The following is a 21,986-nucleotide window of genomic DNA, read 5'->3' on the forward strand; positions in this document are numbered from 1 at the left end:
AGCGTGAACACCACGCTCCTCATAACAACAGCAGTAGTAGTAGATCAGAGAATACATTCCTGCGGAGGGAGCTGGTAGGAACGTTGGGTTGCTCGGTCAATGGCCAGGGTCAACGGCGGCGTGGTGTATTCCGCAAATATGCCCGACTGTGAGGGCGGGCACAAGCCGGCGTGAGTAGGTTAAACGTTGAGTTTTATAAGGGCACCACGGGGTGACCAGCCCCTCCCCACCCAGCCCCACCCCTCCCACCCCCCACCCAGCCCCACCCTCCCCACCCAACCACTCCCCACCCTCCCCACCCAGCCTCTCCCCACCCTCCCCACCCAGCCCCTCCTCTCTCCACCCAGCCCCACCCCTCCCATTTTTGGATGCACGACGGACGGACACAATAATCCCCTGTGGGCTGGTGTAACCAGGAGGTTCCTACCAGTATAACGGGGACAGCCCTGCAGGAGCGCTCACGCAACTACTGGCGGAGGGGCCTCCACTGGAGGGAGCTCTGGAGAGCCCCATCCAGGAGGGTGTTTGGCCTACTCTTCCACGCTGGCTGGACATCTTGCAAGTGGTGGTGATGATGATAATGGTATAATAATAAACATAAAAAGGTGTTTGAGACACCATAAGCACGACGAGAAGTCCCAACATGCTTTGCATGGCAAGATGCTGTCCAAATATTCTGCACGCAAGTTGCGGCAGCCACGTGCTCAAAAGAGCTGAAAGTTTCGGGCTTCGTTTTAGGCGGAAACATGACAACGAAGCAGCTCCGTACCGTTTCCGTCCTTGCGAGGACTCGTCAGTACGGAATAGCCATCGTCGCCTACTGCCGCCTTGAATGGCCGAGGGAGCCGTGCCACGCAGCTCTCACCCTACACGGCGCGGTACGGAAACTCCCGGGCTGTCTGCAGCGCACAGAGAACAGCAAACCAGCCAGAGGAGCGCACGACGCCGGCCTGAGACGGCGTGACAACTACGCAAGCAGGAGCCGTAGGCAGTGAGCGCTCTCCTGGCCGTCTCACTGGGTGTTCTGTCGTGCACACACATAGCCTGTGTGTACACACGTGCCCCGCACGCACACACACATAGCCCGTGTGCACACACACCCACACCAAAACCCGCCATTCGTCACTAAGTGACGGTGACGTCACCACTTTGAGGCCACGTGAAGTGTCGAAGGCTCGCTGACAGAAGGTCTCGGGATAGGCCTCGGTGCCATGGGTTGGCAGATTGAGATGACTGGCAGATGCACCAGCTGTACCCCCTACTTGGCGTACACACACCCTGGCATACGCACACCCTGGCATACGCACACCCTGGCGTGCACGCACACCCCGCCACCGTGCAGGCGTGCGAGCGCTGCATCCTTGCGCAGTACCTGGCGGAGGATTGCTACTGCCGTCTCGCGAGACGCCGAAAGGGGAAAGCGAAATTATTAGGCGACTTAAATTAGCTTGACATTCAATATTATTTGTTAAACGATTTGTTTTGCAAATAATAAATAGCGACTTGGATAAATACCACGTTGCCTAACTTTCTCCCACCTCCACGTGAGAAGTTCACAACTCGGACACACGGGGCGGGAATATAAACGGTAAATGGCACTCCGTAACTACAAGCCACTATAGTTACAGTCGCTCACACGCGGACACTCTCGTGCTACGCCAGAGTGCATTTAGTGATTGGCTATTGTGCATTTGCATTGTTAATAACACAGAATGTATAAAAGGTAAGAAACACACTCTTCCGTCACAGTATTACTCACTTAGCTGCAATGCAACTGTACATAAATAGCGACTCAGTGCTGTGGCAAAAGGCTTTGCTGCGGAATGACTTAAGTTCTTGAATCTAGCGCCAGGGCCCAAACCTGCCCTGCCACCGGCACAATCCTAGCCGTGCCAGCGTGGGGCTGCCACGGTGTGGGTGGTTTTTCACTGGCTATTTGCCGAGCCGAGCTGGAACCAAACTGCGATTCGCCGGCCTCGCAGGGCATTTGAATCCTGCTGGGGGCCGAACAGGGCCAGGGGCGGGGTTAATCGTTTCCCTCATCCTCGTCCATCGCGTGGTACGACGACGCGAGCGGCAGCACACCGCGGGATCTGCGGTGAGCAACATCCTCACGCCTCCTGAGCCCCTGGCGCCCGGCCGGTTCGGCACGGCCCCAGCGCCGCTCGGTTATGCAGTGGAAACATAGGTATGAACTCAGTACTGGTGCTTGTTTTATGGCGCCATCTGGCACTGTCACTTTGTGCTGCTGCCGCTGCCACCGTCAAAGGCAGACTTTTTAGTTTTTTTCAGTGCCAAGTTAAAAATCAGCGGCCGGCGTTCTCAGAAGGGGACGGTGTCGGGCTCGGGGCCCCAACGCCTCGCCACCGCGCCGGCACGCACGCGGCACCGGGAAGCAGATCGCTCGCCAAGACCCGGAGGGCCAAGGATACCGGCACTCTGCGTTCAGGGTTGCGGCAGCGAGGGGCAAGGCCGTGGCGCGTCAGTCCTTGTGCAGCGTTTGGTGCAGGTGAAGGTAGAGAGGCTTCTTGGTCAGAAGGGTGAGCTTCCTCCTCTTGAAGTCCGTTGGTTTTTTGTACCTGGAGACAAACATCGCAAACAACATTACGATGTGCGCCCTCTACTGCTGCCCCCGCACTCAGGAACTCCCTTCCCCCAGCCATCTGTGCCGTCGACTACCTACCCATGTTCAAGTCGAGGTTCAATGCCTTTCTTTGTTCCTCTGCCTATCACTGATGGAATAAATACGCAGCCTGTTTCTGTGCAGAGTGGTTCATACACAACATAAAACATACCTTACATACACACAACACACGAATACACAACACGACATAAATAGCACACAACACACTGACGCACAACATGGAACGCAAAGGCCTCTCTTAACGCCTGAGCGGTTTGCGTGGACGGCGAGCCCGGCACTCACAGCTCGATGACGACAGGGCCCGGCTTGATCTCGTCCATTTCCATGAAGGCGAAGCACTTGGTGCTGGTGAAGTGCTTCTTCGGCTTGTAGTGCTTGAACTCAAAGAAGATGGCAGCGCCTGTCACGCAGAAGAATGTCGGTGGGGAGGTTGATAGGAACTGGTAAAGACGAAACTTTTTATTTATTTTTTACAACCAGGCAATGCCCACTGAGCTATGGGCTCTTATTGAGAGGTGACCTATCCACATTTGATGATAGCTCATCCAAGTGGCTGATATCATCATCACACGTGGGCATTTATAGCAGCAGCCAAATGATCTAAACGCGTATTTATAAATGGGGAGGGCAAACCCGGAGGTTCCGGAGAAAAAGCAACGCGACCACTACGGGGACGGGAGAACACAAATTCCCAATAAAAAAACAGGCATCGCCAGGGTCCGGGATCGAACCCACAACCTTCCTGTTTGCCAGGCAATGGAGATAACATCTCGCCACCGCCCAATGTTCAGCTCTCTGTTTACGTTTCATTTGCTGTGGTCACGTTGTCGTAGGTGACAACATTACGAGCATCTTCTTTGCTGATCACAACACCAACTTAGTTGTGTGTTGTTTAAGGATCTATAATCATCAGCCATGGTCAATCCACTGCTGGATGAAGGCCTGCCCAAGCCGTCGCTATCTCGCTGTCATGTGATGTGACAATCCACCCAGCGCGTGCACACGAGGTGCCGACTCCATCACTCCGTCTCCGTTTGTATGTCCTCTGGGCATTACCGAAAGCAACATGGCTCCTATTGCCAGACTACTCCAGACTGTGTCTATGACCCCAGCAGCGCCTTGGTAATGCCTTGCACTATAAGAATGGTGGGAATACCAAATATGCTAAATTATTAATTATTGCACCTTAACCAGCCGGGTGCCTCATTGGTAGAGTGAGCGGTTCGCAATTTGAAAGATACAAGTTCAAATCCTGGCTGGGGGTTGACTCATCATCCCTCCGAGGTCGATAAAATTCGTACCACTTTGTGGGAAAGTCAACAGTGGTTGCTCAATGGAGAGACTCGCCCCCCCCACCATAGGAATGTGGAATTTACACCCCGCTGGTCGTTTGACGTTGAACCGCTTGCGGAGCGGTGCGAGCGTCACCCTTGGGCAGCTGCTCCACGTGCTTCTGAATCTCGACGTCCGTGCCAAAGTGGACGAAGGTGTCCTCCTTCCTGGAGGCCACCGGCGTGTCCTGCACGGGGCTCAGCTCCACGGCGCTCGCGTCTGCGGGCGAGAGAGGCCGGGCACGGTCGGCGAGCATGTCCCGGGGCCCGCGGCGTGACCTTCTCAAGCAGTGGTTCTCAACCGGGGGTACGCGGACCCCTGGGGGTGTGTGGCAATGTACCAGGGGGCATGTGAGGTGATTTATAAATGTGTAAAACTATATCATCCGTGAGTCATTGGGGAATAATCGTGTACAAATCTGCGAATATAAAATGGCTACGATAACATTCTAATCCGTATGGTAACCCCAGAACTATGTAAAAGACCTTTCTCAACTCATTGATCGTAAACAATGGGGTTTCCAAGAGTAACCAGCTAGCGTAAACAAATGACGTCACGCGCGTAAACAAATGACGTCACGCGTGCAGAGTGTCCGCTGACATTTTTTATTCGCTTGCAGTTACTAGCAGCTAGTTAGAATATCCCTTCTTGGTTCTTTCGGTAAAGTCACGTAGAAGGGAAATAATGAAATAATTATTCCATTATTTAAATTTGTATTCTTTTATTATTTCCCTTATACGTGACTTTACCGAAAGAACCAAGAGGATGAATCCCTGCAGTCACGAAAGCTTTAAATCGAAATTTAGTTAGAATACCTCACAAAATGGACAATCGGTTACAATGTTGATGTTCATTATTCGTACATTCATTTCTCAGAACCATGTTGGCTCAGGCAAGCGGCTGCTCAGTTGAAATAAAATTCAACCGTGCAGTAGCTAAAAAAAACTACAGTAGCCATAAAAGGTTGAGAACCACTGTACTAAAGGATAACATTGCGCTGAAAAGCAATCGGTCGACGAGCTAAAAGATACTTACCCTTAAAAGGAGGAGGCATACATAACTCAGGAGGGAGCACGACACGGCCAACGTTAAACAAACTTCGTGAAACACTTAAAACGGAACGCGTAACGGTACGACATGGTTGTGCCTGCCTGGCGTTCTGCCGTAGCCCTCACCCCATGTATGTACGACAAACGTTTTGTCCGGCCTCCACCAACTATCGCAGGCAATTTGTCTATCATCTCGCGAAGCTTGATCATGAACAGGACACCATGGCAGATGAGTCAGTGTGTGCCGTGCTGGCCTTCATAGGTGCTTGCTAACAGCACTTGCCCCAAAAGTCTGCTGAAGGCTATATGGGGGAACTTTATTGTTGTTGTGTGAGCCATCATCACAATGGTTGGAGCCGACGTGGACGGCCACGGCAACGTTTTATTCGTGACTCTGGGTGCCCGCCGAACTGGAGAACTCTAAAGGAAAAAAACGCCACCTGTGTTAAACATTCTATTTCTTTCTTGATTTGAAGCTTTCGTGACTGCAGGAATCCATACTGTTTGGTTCTTTCAGTCAAGTCACGTAGGTATCAAATAAAATAGATCACGACGTTTCGATCGCAACACCAGCGGTCGTCCTTAGGCGGAAAAAATAGAATCCAGCAGTGGATTATATTTCTTGACTTGATCATTTATAAGGGGGGCTAAGCCCTCAACAGAGGTGGACTCTGCCCCCTTCAGCTCCCCGACGCTACAGGGCTTGCACGCACGCACAGGCGGATGAATCTGCGAGGTGTTCGCATGGAGAGCTTGCGGATATGATAAGACGTTCAACTGTCGTGCAGCGCACACTTCTTACATGCGGAGTGACATCGTACTGGAAGAGTTTTAGAGAAATAAACAATGCGCGGGCAACGGCGGGCGGAATAAGAAAACGTATTAAAGTACGCAGGCTTCCTTCAGACGAAGCTTCGCTTTTCCAAGCAAAATATACAAATGCAACAAGGAATGTAGAACGCCCCTTCACACATTTGTGGCCGCGTTGAAGAATGTGTGATGTCATAGCCAAACAGTTTATACTTGCTGCCGAGTGAAGCCTTCCTCTGCTAATGCCTTAAACAAGTATACATTCGGAGTGCAACGACACATTAATATCAGTTCTTGAACTCAAGAGGAAGATGCTCGCATATAATTGCATGGGTAATAATTCACGTATATTAGGTGAATGTGGATTGCATCTAAACCCCGCCAAGGTGGCTCAGTGGTAGAGCGAGCGGCTCGCATTCGGAAAGTTGCGAGTTGAAAAAATGTTTGGGGATTGACTCGGGCCCATCATCACTCTGAGGTCATTAAAATATTTACCACTTTGTTGAGCAATCAACAGTGGTTATTCTACAGGTAGATTCTCCCCTGTTTTATGAATGAAACATTTCCATCACTGGCCCCGTCAACAGGCGATGAGCACCCCTTTTGATGCTCATTTGACGAGGAAATGACTTTGCATTTTGTAATATAGTTTACGTGTGAGGAGCGGTGGCGCAGTAGTTGGCGCACTGCAGGATAAACCCTGTAACCCGAGTTTAATTCCTCATCATGGCGAACATGAGTGGCCAGTGATATCCGAACCGTTTCTTTATTTTCCCCTTCACCAACCCATGCCAACCGGTACGGCCAAAGTGAAGTGAGGGAGCTACCGTGTGGGACGCTGGTACCTTTGACGCTCACGGTGATGTACGGGTCGATGCACTGGCCTGCGTCCTTCAGGCCGATCTTGTCGATGCGGATCGTCAGCAGGGTCATGCCGGGCTCAGAGGGCAGGCGGGGCAGCAGCGTGCCTGTGGAGCGGAGGGCATCAGTGTTAGGGGTGCTCTCCAGAGCAATCCAAAGATTTTCCGTGCTCAATTCTTCAGGATGCTTTCAAAACAGCAGCAGACCCCGCATCCTGCCCCCCCCCCCCGCATGTCCAGCGTGACGCGGCTGACGGTGCCGATGACGTCACCAAGTCTGGCCCATCACCTCCCATCTAGCAGCACAGGTCGCAAAAAGAGGTCATGGTTTTTATTATAACCGTTTTCGCATTATCTAATTCGTCGAGTAATGGAACCGATAATCGGTAGAGTGGTGTCGTAAAGCGTGGGCCGCCAACGACATGCCAACGTTCGACTCGATCCTCGGTGAGGAAAAGATTCTATACTCCTGATCTACTATCAATGATGAGCAACAGAAGACGGGTTTAACGGCGATAATGATGATGACAAAGACAATGATGATGATGATGATGCGAAAGCGCGCTTGCTATGCCTCAACAAGCCCGTCGTCGCACGTGCCATTACCGGACGGACGGGCGTTGAAGACGTGGGAGGTGACGCCGCCAGCTGCCCCCACCGCGCCGTCCTCCTCCTCCTCCTCGCCCACATCGAGACTCTGTTCCTCACCAGGAGCCAGGAGCCTCCTGCAGGGTGGAGTGAGAGACATCGCATTCGCTACACCTGCTGGAGCCCACCCCATAACTCAGTGGTGATGGGCGTGTGCACAAGACCGATGGCGCAGATATCGGATGCGCAGGTGGTGCAATTGCACCGGGGCCCACGACAGGCCAGAAGAAGGCCCAGGTACCACAAGAGGGCCCACGACAGGCCAGAAGAAGTCCCAGGTACCGCAAGAGGGCCCAGTATACTAGAAGAAGGCCCAGGTACCGCAAGAGGGCCCAGGATACTAGAAGAAGGCCCAGGTACCGCAAGAGGGCCCAGGATACTAGAAGAAGGCTCAGGTACCGCAAGAGGGCCCAGGATACTAGAAGAAGGTCCAGGTACCGCAAGAGGGCCCAGGATACTAGAAGAAGGCTCAGGTACCACAAGAGGGCCCAGGATACTAGAAGAAGGCCCAGGTACCGCAAGAGGGCCCAGGATACTAGAAGAAGGCCCAGGTGCCGCAAGAGGGCCCAGGATACTAGAAGAAGGCTCAGGTACCGCAAGAGGGCCCAGGATACTAGAAGAAGGCTCAGGTACCGCAAGAGGGCCCAGGATACTAGAAGAAGGCTCAGGTACCGCAAGAGGGCCCAGGATACTAGAAGAAGGCCCAGGTACCACAAGAGGGCCCAGGATACTAGAAGAAGGCTCAGGTACCACAAGAGGGCCCAGGATACTAGAAGAAGGCCCAGGTACCACAAGAGGGCCCAGGATACTAGAAGAAGGCTCAGGTACCGCAAGAAGGCCCAGGATACTAGAAGAAGGCCCAGGTACCACAAGAGGGCCCAGGATACTAGAAGAAGGCTCAGGTACCGCAAGAGGGCCCAGGATACTAGAAGAAGGCCCAGGTACCGCAAGAGGGCCCAGGATACTAGAAGAAGGCTCAGGTACCGCAAGAGGGCCCAGGATACTAGAAGAAGGCCCAGGTACCACAAGAGGGCCCAGGATACTAGAAGAAGGCCCAGGTACCGCAAGAGGGCCCAGGATACTAGAAGAAGGCCCAGGTACCGCAAGAGGGCCCAGGATACTAGAAGAAGGCCCAGGTACCGCAAGAGGGCCCAGGATACTAGAAGAAGGCTCAGGTACCGCAAGAGGGCCCAGGATACTAGAAGAAGGCTCAGGTACCGCAAGAGGGCACAGGATACTAGAAGAAGGCTCAGGTACTGCAAGAGGGCCCAGGATACTAGAATAAGGCCCAGGTACCACAAGAGGGCCCAGGATACTAGAAGAAGGCTCAGGTACCACAAGAGGGCACAGGATACTAGAAGAAGGCCCAGGTACCGCAAGAGGGCCCAGGATACTAGAAGAAGGCCCAGGTACCGCAAGAGGGCCCAGGATACTAGAAGAAGGCCCAGGTACCACAAGAGGGCCCAGGATACTAGAAGAAGGCTCAGGTACCGCAAGAGGGCCCAGGATACTAGAAGAAGGCTCAGGTACCGCAAGAGGGCCCAGGATACTAGAAGAAGGCCCACGTACCACAAGAGGGCCCAGGATACTAGAAGAAGGCTCAGGTACCGCAAGAGGGCCCAGGATACTAGAAGAAGGCCCAGGTACCACAAGAGGGCCCAGGATACTAGAAGAAGGCTCAGGTACCACAAGAGGGCCCAGGATACTAGAAGAAGGCCCAGGTACCGCAAGAGGGCCCAGGATACTAGAAGAAGGCCCAGGTACCGCAAGAGGGCCCCGATACCAGAAGAAGGCCCAGGTAGCAGAAGAAGGCCCGGTTACCAGAAGAAGGCCCCGGTTACCGGGCTACTAATAGGGAAGGTAGGGGAATTATAAATTATGCAAGGGGCCCAATTTAATTCCTTGCAGCAGGGCCGATGCCAATCGTGCTAGGCCACTCCACATGGTGAACAAATTCAAATCAGCGAGTTGCTGCATTGCATGAGAAATTGATTTTCTTCATGAGCTTGCATCCGCACCTCCGATTATGACGATTGGCTACGTACGATGTGAAAGAAGTTCAACATACATACGCGCAGTTTATTTTTTCAAATCTGCGTCAAACACACCCATAAAACTATTTCAAACTCTTACGTAAATCTGAATAAAAAAAAAATTGTGATTGTATTGGCAGTGTTGTACAACCACGAACAAAGACGAATGGCTCTACATCTCCGTCATGAACAGAGATGACTCGTTTGACTCTCCCTTCTCTACGAAGCGTGTTAATTTGCATCGTATCGTCACCGTTGTCTAGTTCGTACCTCTGCACAGCAGTCCCCCACTGCATATCTCCGCAATGCGCGCACCGCCACCCCCACTGTTTGTTTGGACAGCATATGAATCAAAAAAGCATTATATATCGAGCTCATTTGGTCAATGCGCTATGAACCCATCGACCTAAGTTAAATTTCTGGCCAAGGCTGATGCCAGTAGCAAATGATTTCTGAACCGGACTTGGGCCCTGTGCACTTTAAACGACCCGCACTGACCAGCATGGTGTAGTATTATCATACTAAACCCCAACCACTGACATTGTGTAGAGGCCTTCATTCAGCAGTGGGAAAAAATTATAATAGTAATAAAAGTGTTATAGGCCGTATCGAGCAAATGGCCCCACTGCAGGGACAACTGCTGCCACACTGCCGGAAGGTTGCGTTTCACCACAACTTACTCTCGCTCACCAGCGTGGCTTCGCAGCCCACTGCAGGGCACCCGCATAAAATTACGAGCCAGACACAGAGGGAAAAACATCACAGGAAAGGAGCAGGCTGAAAACAGGAAGTGCTACAAACAAAAACGGTGGCCAGACGGCCTCGCCCGGCCCGCGCAGGATTGGGTGTGGGCACCGTGCTCCCCGGGGTCCCCTCGCACACAAAAGGCAGCGACCATCCGGAGCACGCCGGCGACGGGGCACCGTCACAACACGGATGCGGCGCAGGGCATGCCAGCCAGTCCGTAGGCCGGCCGGCCGGCTCGTGGCCCCCCCTCCGTTCAGTCGCTCGGTCGTCTAGCGAGCGTGTCCCCGCAAATAATTTCTGTCGAGCCGTGAAATTGTGACGCATCCTCAGCAGGTGTGGGACTCATCTTCTTGGTAGAAGGGAAATAATTAAATAATAAAAAATGTACATCATTAAATAATTCTCACGACGTTTTGGCCACAACGCAAGCAGCCGTCCTCAGGTGAAGAACAGGTCTGTCGGAAAGACAGCGTCATTCAGACCATACTTCACCACTTTCCGACAGACCTGTTCTTCACCTGAGGACGGCTGCTTGCGTTGTGGCCGAAACGTCGTGAGAATTGTATTTTATTCAGTTTTATTTGTATTATTTTATTATTTCCCTTCTACGTGACTTTACCGAAAGAACCAAGAAGATGAATCCCTGCAGTCACGAAAGCTTTAAATCGAAAAAACAGGTGTGGGACGTCGACGCGCCCAGAACGGCACGGCTCGTTACCTTTGGGGCAGGGGCTGAACATCAAATGGGAATTCTTTGTTGTACGTGAGAATGTTCTTTATTACTGTGAAAAGAGATAAAAAAAAGTAATGAATGTAACTTGAAAAGGAGGGTTCATTCATATCACAGTGGCGTGACTGTGTTGCTATGAACACTGTCATTTCAAGTTATGACTTAGATACAGGGAAACAGTGACGAGTGCATTGCACTATGAACCCGGAGATCTGAGTCTGCTTCCCAGCCAGGGATAACGCCAGCTGTTAGTGATATCTGAACTGGTCCTGGTCTCCCCATTCACTACCCGCACTACCCAGTGTGGTGAAGTATGGCAAACAACCCCCATCTGGCACAGTTCCATATATGATTATCAGCGATGACCAATCCATTGCTGGATAAATATCATTAATGTAGTATCCTGTGAGAATAAAATGCACCGTGGCCAAAAGGGGAATAAACAGCACTCGCCTGGTTCCAGTTGCTTCAAATCTTCGAGTGGAAATTCTTCATTTGATTGTGTGGTCTAAAAGAGTACAACAATATATATATAAGTTATTTGTATACCAAAGAAAAGTATCTTGGCATAATAAATAACAATAATAATACATGTATTTTACATTAAATCATAGTCGTTTACACATTGTACATATATTCTTTTTCACGGTTTACATTTTCAGCGCAAACAATACAATGCAGTGAGACACTTTAAGTAGAAACAGAATGGTTTGTGTCGTCATAAACTTACTGCAGGATTATGGACTCGTATAGAGTACAGCGTAGAGTATAGAAGTACAGGGTCTAGTACAGAAGTACAGGGTAGGGTATAGAAGTACAGGGTAGAGTATAAAAGTACAGGGTAGGGTATAGAAGTACAGGGTAGGGCACAGAAGTACAAGGTAGAATATAAGAAGTACAGGGTAGGGTATAAGAAGTACAGGGCAGAGCACAGAAGTACAGGGTAAAGTATAAGAAGTACAGGGTAGGGTACAAAAGTACAGGGTAGAGTATGAGAAGTACAGGGTATGGTAAAGAAGTACAGGGTACGGTACAGAAGTACAGGGTAGGGTACAGAAGTACAGGGTAGGGTACAGAAGTACAGGGTAGGGTAGAGTAGTACAGGGTCGGGTACAGAAGTACAGGGTAGGGTACAGAAGTACAGGGTAGGGTACAGAAGTACAGGGTAGGGTACAGAAGTACAGGGTAGGGTACAGAAGTACAGGGTAGGGTACAGAAGTACAGGGTAGGGTACAGAAGTACAGGGTAGGGTACAGAAGTACAGGGTAGGGTACAGAAGTACAGGGTAGGGTACAGAAGTACAGGGTAGAGTACAGAAGTACAGGGTAGAGTATGAGAAGTACAGGGTAGGGTATAAGAAGTACAGGGTAGAGTATGAGAAGTACGGGGTAGGGTACAGTACCTGCAGAGACTGACTCCGCACCTCCAGGCAGGCGGCAATCTTCCCCAGGATTTTCTGAAGAAAATTAAAAACACGATTCCAGATGAACAGGAATCATAATAATTGTCAAATACTTACCTAGGAAAGTTTCGTCGAGTCTCAAGGCTCTTTTGCAAGAGGGTCTTGTTTTAACCTTGAGAACCAATTTAATAGTATGAATGAGTGTTCATTTAGTGGGACAAAACCAGAGCACCAGGAGAAAATACACATAAGAGTGGATACCACCCAACATACAATGCAAGCCTTGTGATGCAAGTCCCCCGAAAAAACAACTTCATACAAAGACTACAACAGACTAGATGCCCTGTTAAACAATATATCACCATTGGCACAGAGAATATAAACAGTTAACAGTGTCATAGAAACCTCAAGCCAATTGTTCCCTTCGTTTCTCATGTAAAGCAGTACGCTTTAAGCACAAACAACGTCACTCCAGGTGTTTTATGCAATCAGTCACTGGCCCACAAGTGCCCCTTGCAGAGCGGCCAACTCCGCTTGGTGCACACCCATGTTTATTAACGAGCGGTGCCTCTGCCAAGCTTGTTTTGGAGGCCTGCTGAGCTCTGTCGGTGGTCTGTCCAGGAAATAATTCAGTTTTAAGCCCCCTTCGTTGGCTTTACGCTTTGCCGCAGGGACCTCGGCCTTTTGGTGTTGCGAACCCGGCGGTTTGGTCTGTCACATACAGATCAGCCTTTGGTCAATCCACTGCTGGATGAGGGCCTCCTTATGCCGTCGTAGGGGCTATTTGATCAACTTGCACTGACGCTGGTCAGTGCAGGTTGGTGAAAGTGGGAAGCATAAACGTGGGGGCATAAAAGTACACTGCCCACAAAGGTCTGTGTGACTCGAGTGATTAATAAATAAATCTACCCTTTCCTCGGGGGCAGGGCCATCTAGAGGGGGGAGCGGGGCCCGGAGCAAATCCCACCGTGTGGGCCCCCCGACGCCTTCAAACAAAAGCTGAAGTATTACTTCTGGCACCGTAACGTCGAAACGCGGGGTCCCCCAAATCACGGAGCCCGGTGTAACAGGCTAAAATAACCCCTGCCCCGATTAAACCCGGGTATAGTTTGGCCCAGGCCAGAGTATACCCGGGGGGATAAAGTATCCTCGGCTAAACTATACCCCCCGGGGGTTTAAACTAGACTGGGCCAGACCATACCCCTCCAGGCCAGAACATGCCCCATGTGAAAGTTCAAAGGCAATTATCCATACAGAGAACAGCCGACAAAGAACTTCAATCGATATCTAAAAAGCATATAAATGGAAGCAAGAATCTCAATTTGATCAATTGAAGCATTTTAATGGGGTAGGGGTAATATTAAAGTTTTTATGGTTGAAGCAATCAAAGTCTATGTGTTTACAGTTTTAAATAAAATGTTGGAAAAATTTAGTAATTCACGTGTATATCGCTCAACACTATTACTATCATGGGGATATGATTTGGCCTAGAGGGGCATAATTTGGCCTAGGCCATAATATACCCCAGAGTATAAATTGGCCTAGGCAATAATATACCCGGGTATAATCTAGCCAGGGCCGTTTTAACCCCGGGTATACTACGGCCTGTGGGTATACTCCGGCCTGTTACACCGGGGCGGTCGCCTAGATTCGCCGTACCCTAGGGACGGCTCCGATCAGGGGCATCTTACAGCAATCGGCAACTGTTCTGAAACCAATGAAAGGGCAGCGCCCTACACAGGCATCTGTGTTTAGTAAATTGTATCCACAGAAAGCTTCCAACTACAGCCAGTGACCAAATTGCCCAGAATGCACCCGATCTTAAGCTCAGCAGGCTTGAGCTTGGAGAGCTCTTGACTGAGTGACCGCCGTGCATGAACAGGATGTGATAGGCGGTTGCAGAGTTGCACTGCGTGCTGGTCAGCAGAGGGCAGTGCAGCTAAATAAATTTGTTATATGGTTCTTCTAAGTTCCCACGTCTATATTCCCTGCCTTCACCACCCCCCCCCCCCCCATGATCTGTGTGGTAAAGTATGATCGATCACACGCACACACATTACGTGCTCATGCAGTAGGCCTTCAAACTTGTGGAGACAGCTTGATTTATACAAAATGAAACGCACAATAGAAATGAGACAATATGCAAGACGGACAAAACACCTCGCGAAGAACGTGTGACCAATCAATACAAATGAGACGGAACGTAGGAATCCAGATGCTGAAAACCCATCCTGCAGTTGAGAATCCGCATACCTTCTGGTCTTCAGTGAATCCCGAGCAGTTTGGCGGTGACTGTGCCTCTTTGAGAAGCTGCCTGGCAAGGCTGCAAGCACCAGATAGTCAACACGGGAAGCAATGGCATCAGTCCCTGCAGTCGCTGCATCACAAACCTCCTATCGAGTAGAGGATCAACAACACAATGCACAACACATCACCACTGATGATGATAATGACGACGATGATGGGAATGGAAATCGATTTTTAATGAAACAGGTTGGGAGTTATTTGAAATGAGTTATGTTCAATCAAATTGTGGTTATCCAGGAAGTTATATTTGTATATGCAAATCACGGTTTATCACTCAACTTGAAAAGTGGGTTGTGCTGTAGGAATATTTTTCACGTGCGAATGATTACTGATGTTTGAGTTATTTAGTGATGGATGATTACTTGTGGACAGGAAGATTCTGTACTTTGTGATGGTGATTACTCGTGGACAGGATGATTCTGTACTTTGTGATGGTGATTACTTGTGGACAGGAAGATTCTGTACTTTGTGATGGTGATTACTCGTGGACAAGATGATTCTGTACTTTGTGATGGTGATTACTTGTGGACAGGATGATTCTGTACGTTGTGATGGTGATTACTCGTGGACAGGATGATTCTGTACTTTGTGGTGGTGATTACTAGTGGACAGGATGATTCTGTACTTTGTGATGGTGATTACTAGTGGACAGGATGATTCTGTACTTTGTGATGGTGATTACTAGTGGACAGGATGATTCTGTACGTTGTGATGGTGATTACTAGTGGACAGGACGATTCTGTACTTTGTGATGGTGATTACTAGTGGACAGGGATGATTCTGTACGTTGTGATGGTGATTACTAGTGGACATGATGATTCTGTACGTTGTGATGGTGATTACTAGTGGACAGGATGATTTTGTACGTTGTGATGGTGATTACTCGTGAACAGGATGATTTTGTACGTTGTGATGGTGATTACTCGTGAACAGGATGATTTTGTACGTTGTGATGGTGATTACTAGTGGACAGGATGATTCTGTACTTTGTGACGGTGATTACTAGTGGACAGGATGATTCTGTACTTTGTGATGGTGCTTACTTGTGGACAGGATGATTCTGTACGTTGTGATGGTGATTACTAGTGGACAGGATGATGCTGTACTATGTGATGGTGATTACTAGTGGACAGGATGATTCTGTACTATGTGATGGTGATTACTAGTGGACAGGATGATTCTGTACTATGTGATGGTGATTACTAGTGGACAGGATGATTCTGTACTTTGTGATGGTGATTACTAGTGGACAGGATGATTCTGTACTATGTGATGGTGATTACTAGTGGACAGGATGATGCTGTACTATGTGATGGTGATTACTAGTGGACAGGATGATTCTGTACTTTGTGATGGTGATTACTAGTGGACAGGATGATGCTGTACTATGTGATGGTGATTACTAGTGGACAGGATGATTCTGTACTTTGTGATGGTGATTACTAGTGGACAGGATGATTCTGTACTATGTGATGGTGATTACTAGTGGACAGGATGATTCTGTACTTTGTGATGGTGATTACTAGTGGACAGGATGATGCTGTACTATGTGATGGTGATTACTAGTGGACAGGATGATTCTGTACTTTGTGATGGTGATTACTAGTGGACAGGATGATTCTGTACTATGTGATGGTGATTACTAGTGGACAGGATGATTCTGTACTTTGTGATGGTGATTACTAGTGGACAGGATGATGCTGTACTATGTGATGGTGATTACTAGTGGACAGGATGATTCTGTACTTTGTGATGGTGATTACTAGTGGACAGGATGATTCTGTACTTTGTGATGGTGATTACTAGTGGACAGGATGATTCTGTACTTTGTGATGGTGATTACTAGTGGACAGAATGATTCTGTACTTTGTGATGGTGATTACTAGTGGACAGGATGATTCTGTACTTTGTGATGGTGATTACTAGTGGACAGGATGATTCTGTACTTTGTGATGGTGATTACTAGTGGACAGGATGATTCTGTACTTTGTGATGGTGATTACTAGTGGACAGGAAGATTCTGTACTTTGTGATGGTGATTACTAGTGGACAGGAAGATTCTGTACGATGTGATGGTGATTACTAGTGGACAGGATGATTCTGTACGATGTGATGGTGATTACTAGTGGACAGGATGATTCTGTACGATGTGATGGTGATTACCAGTGGACAGGAAGATTCTGTACTTTGTGATGGTGATTACCAGTGGACAGGAAGATTCTGTACTTTGTGATGGTGATTACTAGTGGACAGGATGATTCTGTACGATGTGATGGTGATTACTTGTGGACAGGATGATTCTGTACTTTGTGATGGTGATTACTAGTGGACAGGATGATGCTGTACTTTGTGATGGTGATTACTAGTGGACAGGATGATGCTGTACGTTGTGATGGTGATTACTAGTGGACAGGATGATTCTGTACGTTGTGATGGTGATTACTAGTGGACAGGATGATTCTGTACTTTGTGATGGTGATTACTAGTGGACAGGATGATGCTGTACTTTGTGATGGTGATTACTAGTGGACAGGATGATTTTGTATTTTGTGATAGTGATTAATAGTGAACAGGATGAGTCTGTACTTTGTGATTGTGACTCCTGGTGGCCAGGATAATTCTGTATCTCTGTATTTTTCTATGGAGAGTCTCAACGAGTCTCAAGACACGAATCTAGGGGGGGGGGGGTCATGCATTGCGGCACAGTATTTGGTCAGTTCCTTTATTAAGAAACAAACACTTCTGTTCACGATGTATTCTAGTGGATGGTGAATATGATCGACACAATGATGCTGTTGATGATTGCTATTGCTGAACTTTTGATGATAATGATGAGGTCGATGACTGCTTGATTTCTTATTACTTCTAGATTTGAAGCTTTCGTGACTGCGAGAATTCATACTCTTAGGTTTTTTTGGTAAAGTCACGTAGGTAAAAAATTAAATTAAAATTAATAAAAGTAAAATAAAAATCACGACTTTTTGGAGGCAACACAAGCTTCCGTCTTCAGGTGGATTACTGATTGTTGATGATGTTGAAGATTTCTGCTGATGATTTTGGCTCGTGATTATTGCCTATTTTTTTGTAACTATGATGATTGCTGTTAATATTGATTCACATTGCTGTTGATTTCAAAGTGTGATTATGACATTGATGGCTGTGGATGACTTGATTGTGACCATGATGATGATGTTGACTATATGTATTATCATACATATATATTCTTGGTAAGAACCAAGAATATGAATCCCTGCAGTCACGAAAGCTTTAAATCAAAATGTATCATACATATAGTCAACAGACTGATTACATCTGATGATGGATGCAAAGTATTTCTGTAAATTACTTTTAACTGTTGTTGACATGACTGCTACAGACAATCCCTAGTAACTGCACTTAAAGTCAATTACCTATGCTACGTATGTGTTGAGTTTTTATGTTGAATGTGTGGAGTTAATTGTGTTCTTGGTGTTATTATTACTTGTGTTATTCGTGCTTGTGCACCGCTACAAACGCAGTGTCACCTTGTAATTTAATAGGTAACTATTCCAATAGAAACTTACAAGTGTTGATCAGGAATAATTTAAATGTTTTATTCTTATCGGGCACTCTGATGTAAAGTGCAGACTCGAAATCTTCTCCACTCTATCTCCTTGACCTCTCTATGCGTGTCCTATGAAGAAGGGCCATTCCTTAAGACGTCGCCTGTTATATCATTTTCCTATCATGACAAATATGTTAAGTTTCGTGGCTATTTATGCTCCTTGTACTGGACTCAAAGGACCCCTGCATACGAGATGTTCCATCAGAGGCGATTATACAAGCAAAGCATTTTCATAAATATATGTAGTACTGGAGATGATGATAACGATGTTGACTTCGTACCACTGCCATCATTGTGATAACGAGAAATGAATGAACTCCCCACCCTATAACTCACACACACCAATGCCCCCATCTCACACTCATACACGGCTACATCCATCTACACCTCATCCCAGTGTGTGTGTGTATAGGCATCAGAGCCCAGCGAGATCCACACAACCTGCACAGCATCACCGCACTCACATCATGTACTCGTCCACCGCCTCCACCAGCTGGCCCCACGAGTCGAAATCCGTTGCTTTTCCAAAGCTGCCATGCCACTTCAACACCAGCTTTCCGATGTCGCCCATCCTGACTTGACACCACGGGGGCTGCAGAGATGCGCACAGGAGAATCGGGCGACGGGAGGACCTCGGTCGAGCGAAGAGGTCTGGGATGTGGGAGCAAGGAGGATGGGGGAGAACGAGGAGGATGGATGGAGGAGCCCGGCTGAGTGGAGTTCCACGCCTGCTCGGCCGAGGAGAGCAGTGCGGAGTGGAGCAGAGCGGATTGCATCGGGCGGAGTTACTCCGAGCACTGCTTGCGTCTTAAGGAGGATTTGAATCCTCGCACACACATGGATAGGCACCAGACGCTGTCTCCCCGACAGACCTGGTCTTCACCTGAGGACGGCTGCTTGCGTTGTGGCCGAAACGTCGTGAGAATTATTTTGTTATGTTTTATTTTTATTATTTTATTACTACCCTTCTACGTGACTTTACCGAAAGAACCAAGAAGATGAATCCCTGCAGTCACTAAAGCTTTAAATCGAAATTAATAGGTACCATAGCGTTTGATAAATGTTATATATATTTTAAAATATTAATATTACAGAACTTTGTCAATCCACTGCTGAATTAAAGACTCCCCCACGCCACGTCGCTCATGGAGTTGACCATACTTCACCACTCTGGATGGTGAAGTGGGGGGGGGTGCAAGGATCGGTTTTGATGTCACTCCCAACTGATGTTAGCCGTGATCGGGAATCGAACTCTGATGGCATTGTTCATAGGGCAGCGCGCTAACCCCTGCGCCACCTCTCCACCATTATAATAATACTAACGCATGAATAATGAAATCAGCGTTGTTCATTCTGTTGCCGGTTCAGACACTGGAAAATTCTACTTTTGCATGACGAGACCATGTACTGAGCTATTTCCATAGGCTGGCCCATGTTGATTGTTCACAATGTGGTGACTGTTGTATCGGCCCTGAAGAGATGATATGCTGAGCCAACCCACGTCCGATAATTATTGAACTTGGACGTTTCAACCTACGATTACTTTCTCACGCCGCTGTTGGCTTTGTTGTGGTATCGTTTCTAAATTTGCTAATTTGGAAACCCCATTGATCTTTCCATCTCTTAATTACCCCTGATCCCAGGGGCTGGGTTTAAACCCCACTGAGATGTGAATGTGTTCATGGTAATTATTCCTCCGCACACAGCCAAGCTAAGCCGCCCTCTGTCAACAGTGATACTGGGAATTCGTTTGCATTCATGAGCAAGATCGCCGGGGCTAATGACAGTGCCCACTGCTTTGTGGTAAAATTAGTTTAAGTGCAGGTTAGGAGGGGAGTCCGTGGAGGCTGAGATGGAATCATGGACTAATAAGCCTATGCTGATGAGATCCTAAAGGTCGAAACCGGTCCAGAGTTTGCTTGTGTGAACACATTCTGGATAGCATTGGTCTGGAATATCCATTGGTTTAATGGATTCCAACATATTTTGTGCATATATATTTTAACGGATGTCTTTATTAGAGAGGGGTTGAGTTTAAAGACTGGGACCACGATGAAAGACTTGAGTTTACATTGCGGCTCTTGGCACCACCCAAGCAATACCACGACCACGGACACGATGGTTCAATGCATGGCAGATGTTTGTTTAACGGTCAATTAACAGCTCATCGTGTAGCAGTGGCATTTCTTAGCAGCTTAAGAGCCTGGGAATTAAAGCTTTCCGGTGTAAATTACTGTGCACTTCTTTGATTACTCTAGGTAGCGTCGTGGCTGGCCTCACGATGCCAAAGATGTGTGGGATTTACAACCACAGCTTTGAAATTATACGTCTGGATCATGATACCGTATAATATTGCAATACCTGCGTGCTCAATTATCACACCGTAAACAGTGCAGTGGTTCACTCTTGCATATGCTGTGCAGTCATTAAGAAAAGTGAGCTGAATTCCCACTGCATCAGCATTTTTTGAAGCGGATGAGTCGCAAAGTAGTCTTGGACTCAAGGCAATTCTTCCTAACTTAAGAGCAAACAGTGCCTATGCAATGTTTATAACTACAGCAGGTCGGTGTACAACTCAACAATAAATTGATCCTCGCTAGTGTTTAAATGCAGTGTTTTGGCGATAATGTATTAGACAAATTACACAATTGACAGTTATCTAAGGAATGATTTAAATTACCATATCAATACAACATAATCACACCCAATATCAGTTCAATTTGTGTTTTAATTGAACAAAAAAACTCGCCATGTATTTTAAGTGGGTTTAAAATGTTTAAAACGTAACATGAACAAAGCACATCCCAGCCTCTTTTACAAAGCTATCATGACATGTTCATGGTGAGAAATCTATCTCATGGGCAAAACAAACACGTGGACTTCTGATCTCCCTGCAAGGGACACGTGGGGCCGAGTCCTCCTTAACACGAGCCGCCCTCGGCTCGCCTCCTCATTGGCTGCCCGCACGGCGCGTGCACTCGATTCTTGTATCCGATTGGACGACCGCCGGGCAGCGCTTCGTCACGGAAGCCAGCGGAAACGTCGTGGCTGCAGTACTCATTATAGACTGTAGGTACAGACAGTCTGTAATACTGCAAGTGTGCACCAAATTATTATCAATCGCTGTCTATTTGTTCCCCACGGTTCCGTGTCTGTATGGCTGGAAGGTTTTGTGCATTTTTCTGGGAATGTGAGAATTATTTATTTTCATGAGTGACCATTTTCAATCCACCGCTGGATGGAAGCCTTCATCATGCCCTGTCGGTCACGGGGTTTGTTTACCCACTTCTCCTGCACAATGGTCGGTGCGGGTTGGTGAGCAAGCCCAGGACCGGTTCAGATGTCACACTTAGCCACCGATGTTGACCAGGAATCATACTCATGGGTCGGAGTCCACGCCATAGCGAGCCAAGATATGTCCCACTAATCTGCATATTTCGGTAGACAAACCTCGACTAGGAAGCATCTCTTGGCTCTAATGAGCAATGGGGCAACGCTCACCCCCATTGTGGCTGATGGGAATTCCACATTCTCATGGCGTGGTCCAGTACGGACCAGTCACATTAATCGGCTAAATTTGAAGTACTTGTATTCAATGCAGGGGTCTGACTGGGCGCACACACCAACACTAATGGTTCAACACTGTGCTTATTGATGGCGGAGCGGAAGCGATTAGCCCACTGCGCTAAAGGCCCATCAGAGATCGAGTCCCGCTCCTGGATAACATAACATGGCGAGCGACATCACAACCGGTACTGTGCACCGCTTCACCAACTTGAAATGAACCAACCCGCAGTGACCATCGTGGTGAAGTATGGTC

At 48.1% G+C, this 21,986-nt stretch overlaps 1 protein-coding gene across 1 annotated transcript; it reads right to left on the bottom strand.

The window, feature by feature from the left end:
• Positions 1-354: 354 nt before the first annotated feature.
• Positions 355-18,964, bottom strand: AIDA (axin interactor, dorsalization associated). Its single transcript, XM_078602475.1, has 10 exons — positions 18,631-18,964; positions 14,509-14,578; positions 12,256-12,309; positions 11,307-11,361; positions 10,842-10,905; positions 7,302-7,420; positions 6,681-6,803; positions 4,073-4,195; positions 2,927-3,044; positions 355-2,579 (listed from the first exon to the last, which is right to left on the bottom strand). The coding sequence occupies exons 1-10, from the start codon at positions 18,735-18,737 to the stop codon at positions 2,483-2,485; spliced, it is 930 nt and encodes a 309-aa protein (XP_078458601.1). The 5' UTR covers positions 18,738-18,964; the 3' UTR covers positions 355-2,482.
• Positions 18,965-21,986: the final 3,022 nt, after the last annotated feature.

The sequence above is a fragment of the Lampetra planeri genome, chromosome 18, assembly GCF_965212315.1.
Source record: "Lampetra planeri chromosome 18, kcLamPlan1.2.h2, whole genome shotgun sequence".
Taxonomy (NCBI): domain Eukaryota; kingdom Metazoa; phylum Chordata; class Hyperoartia; order Petromyzontiformes; family Petromyzontidae; genus Lampetra; species Lampetra planeri.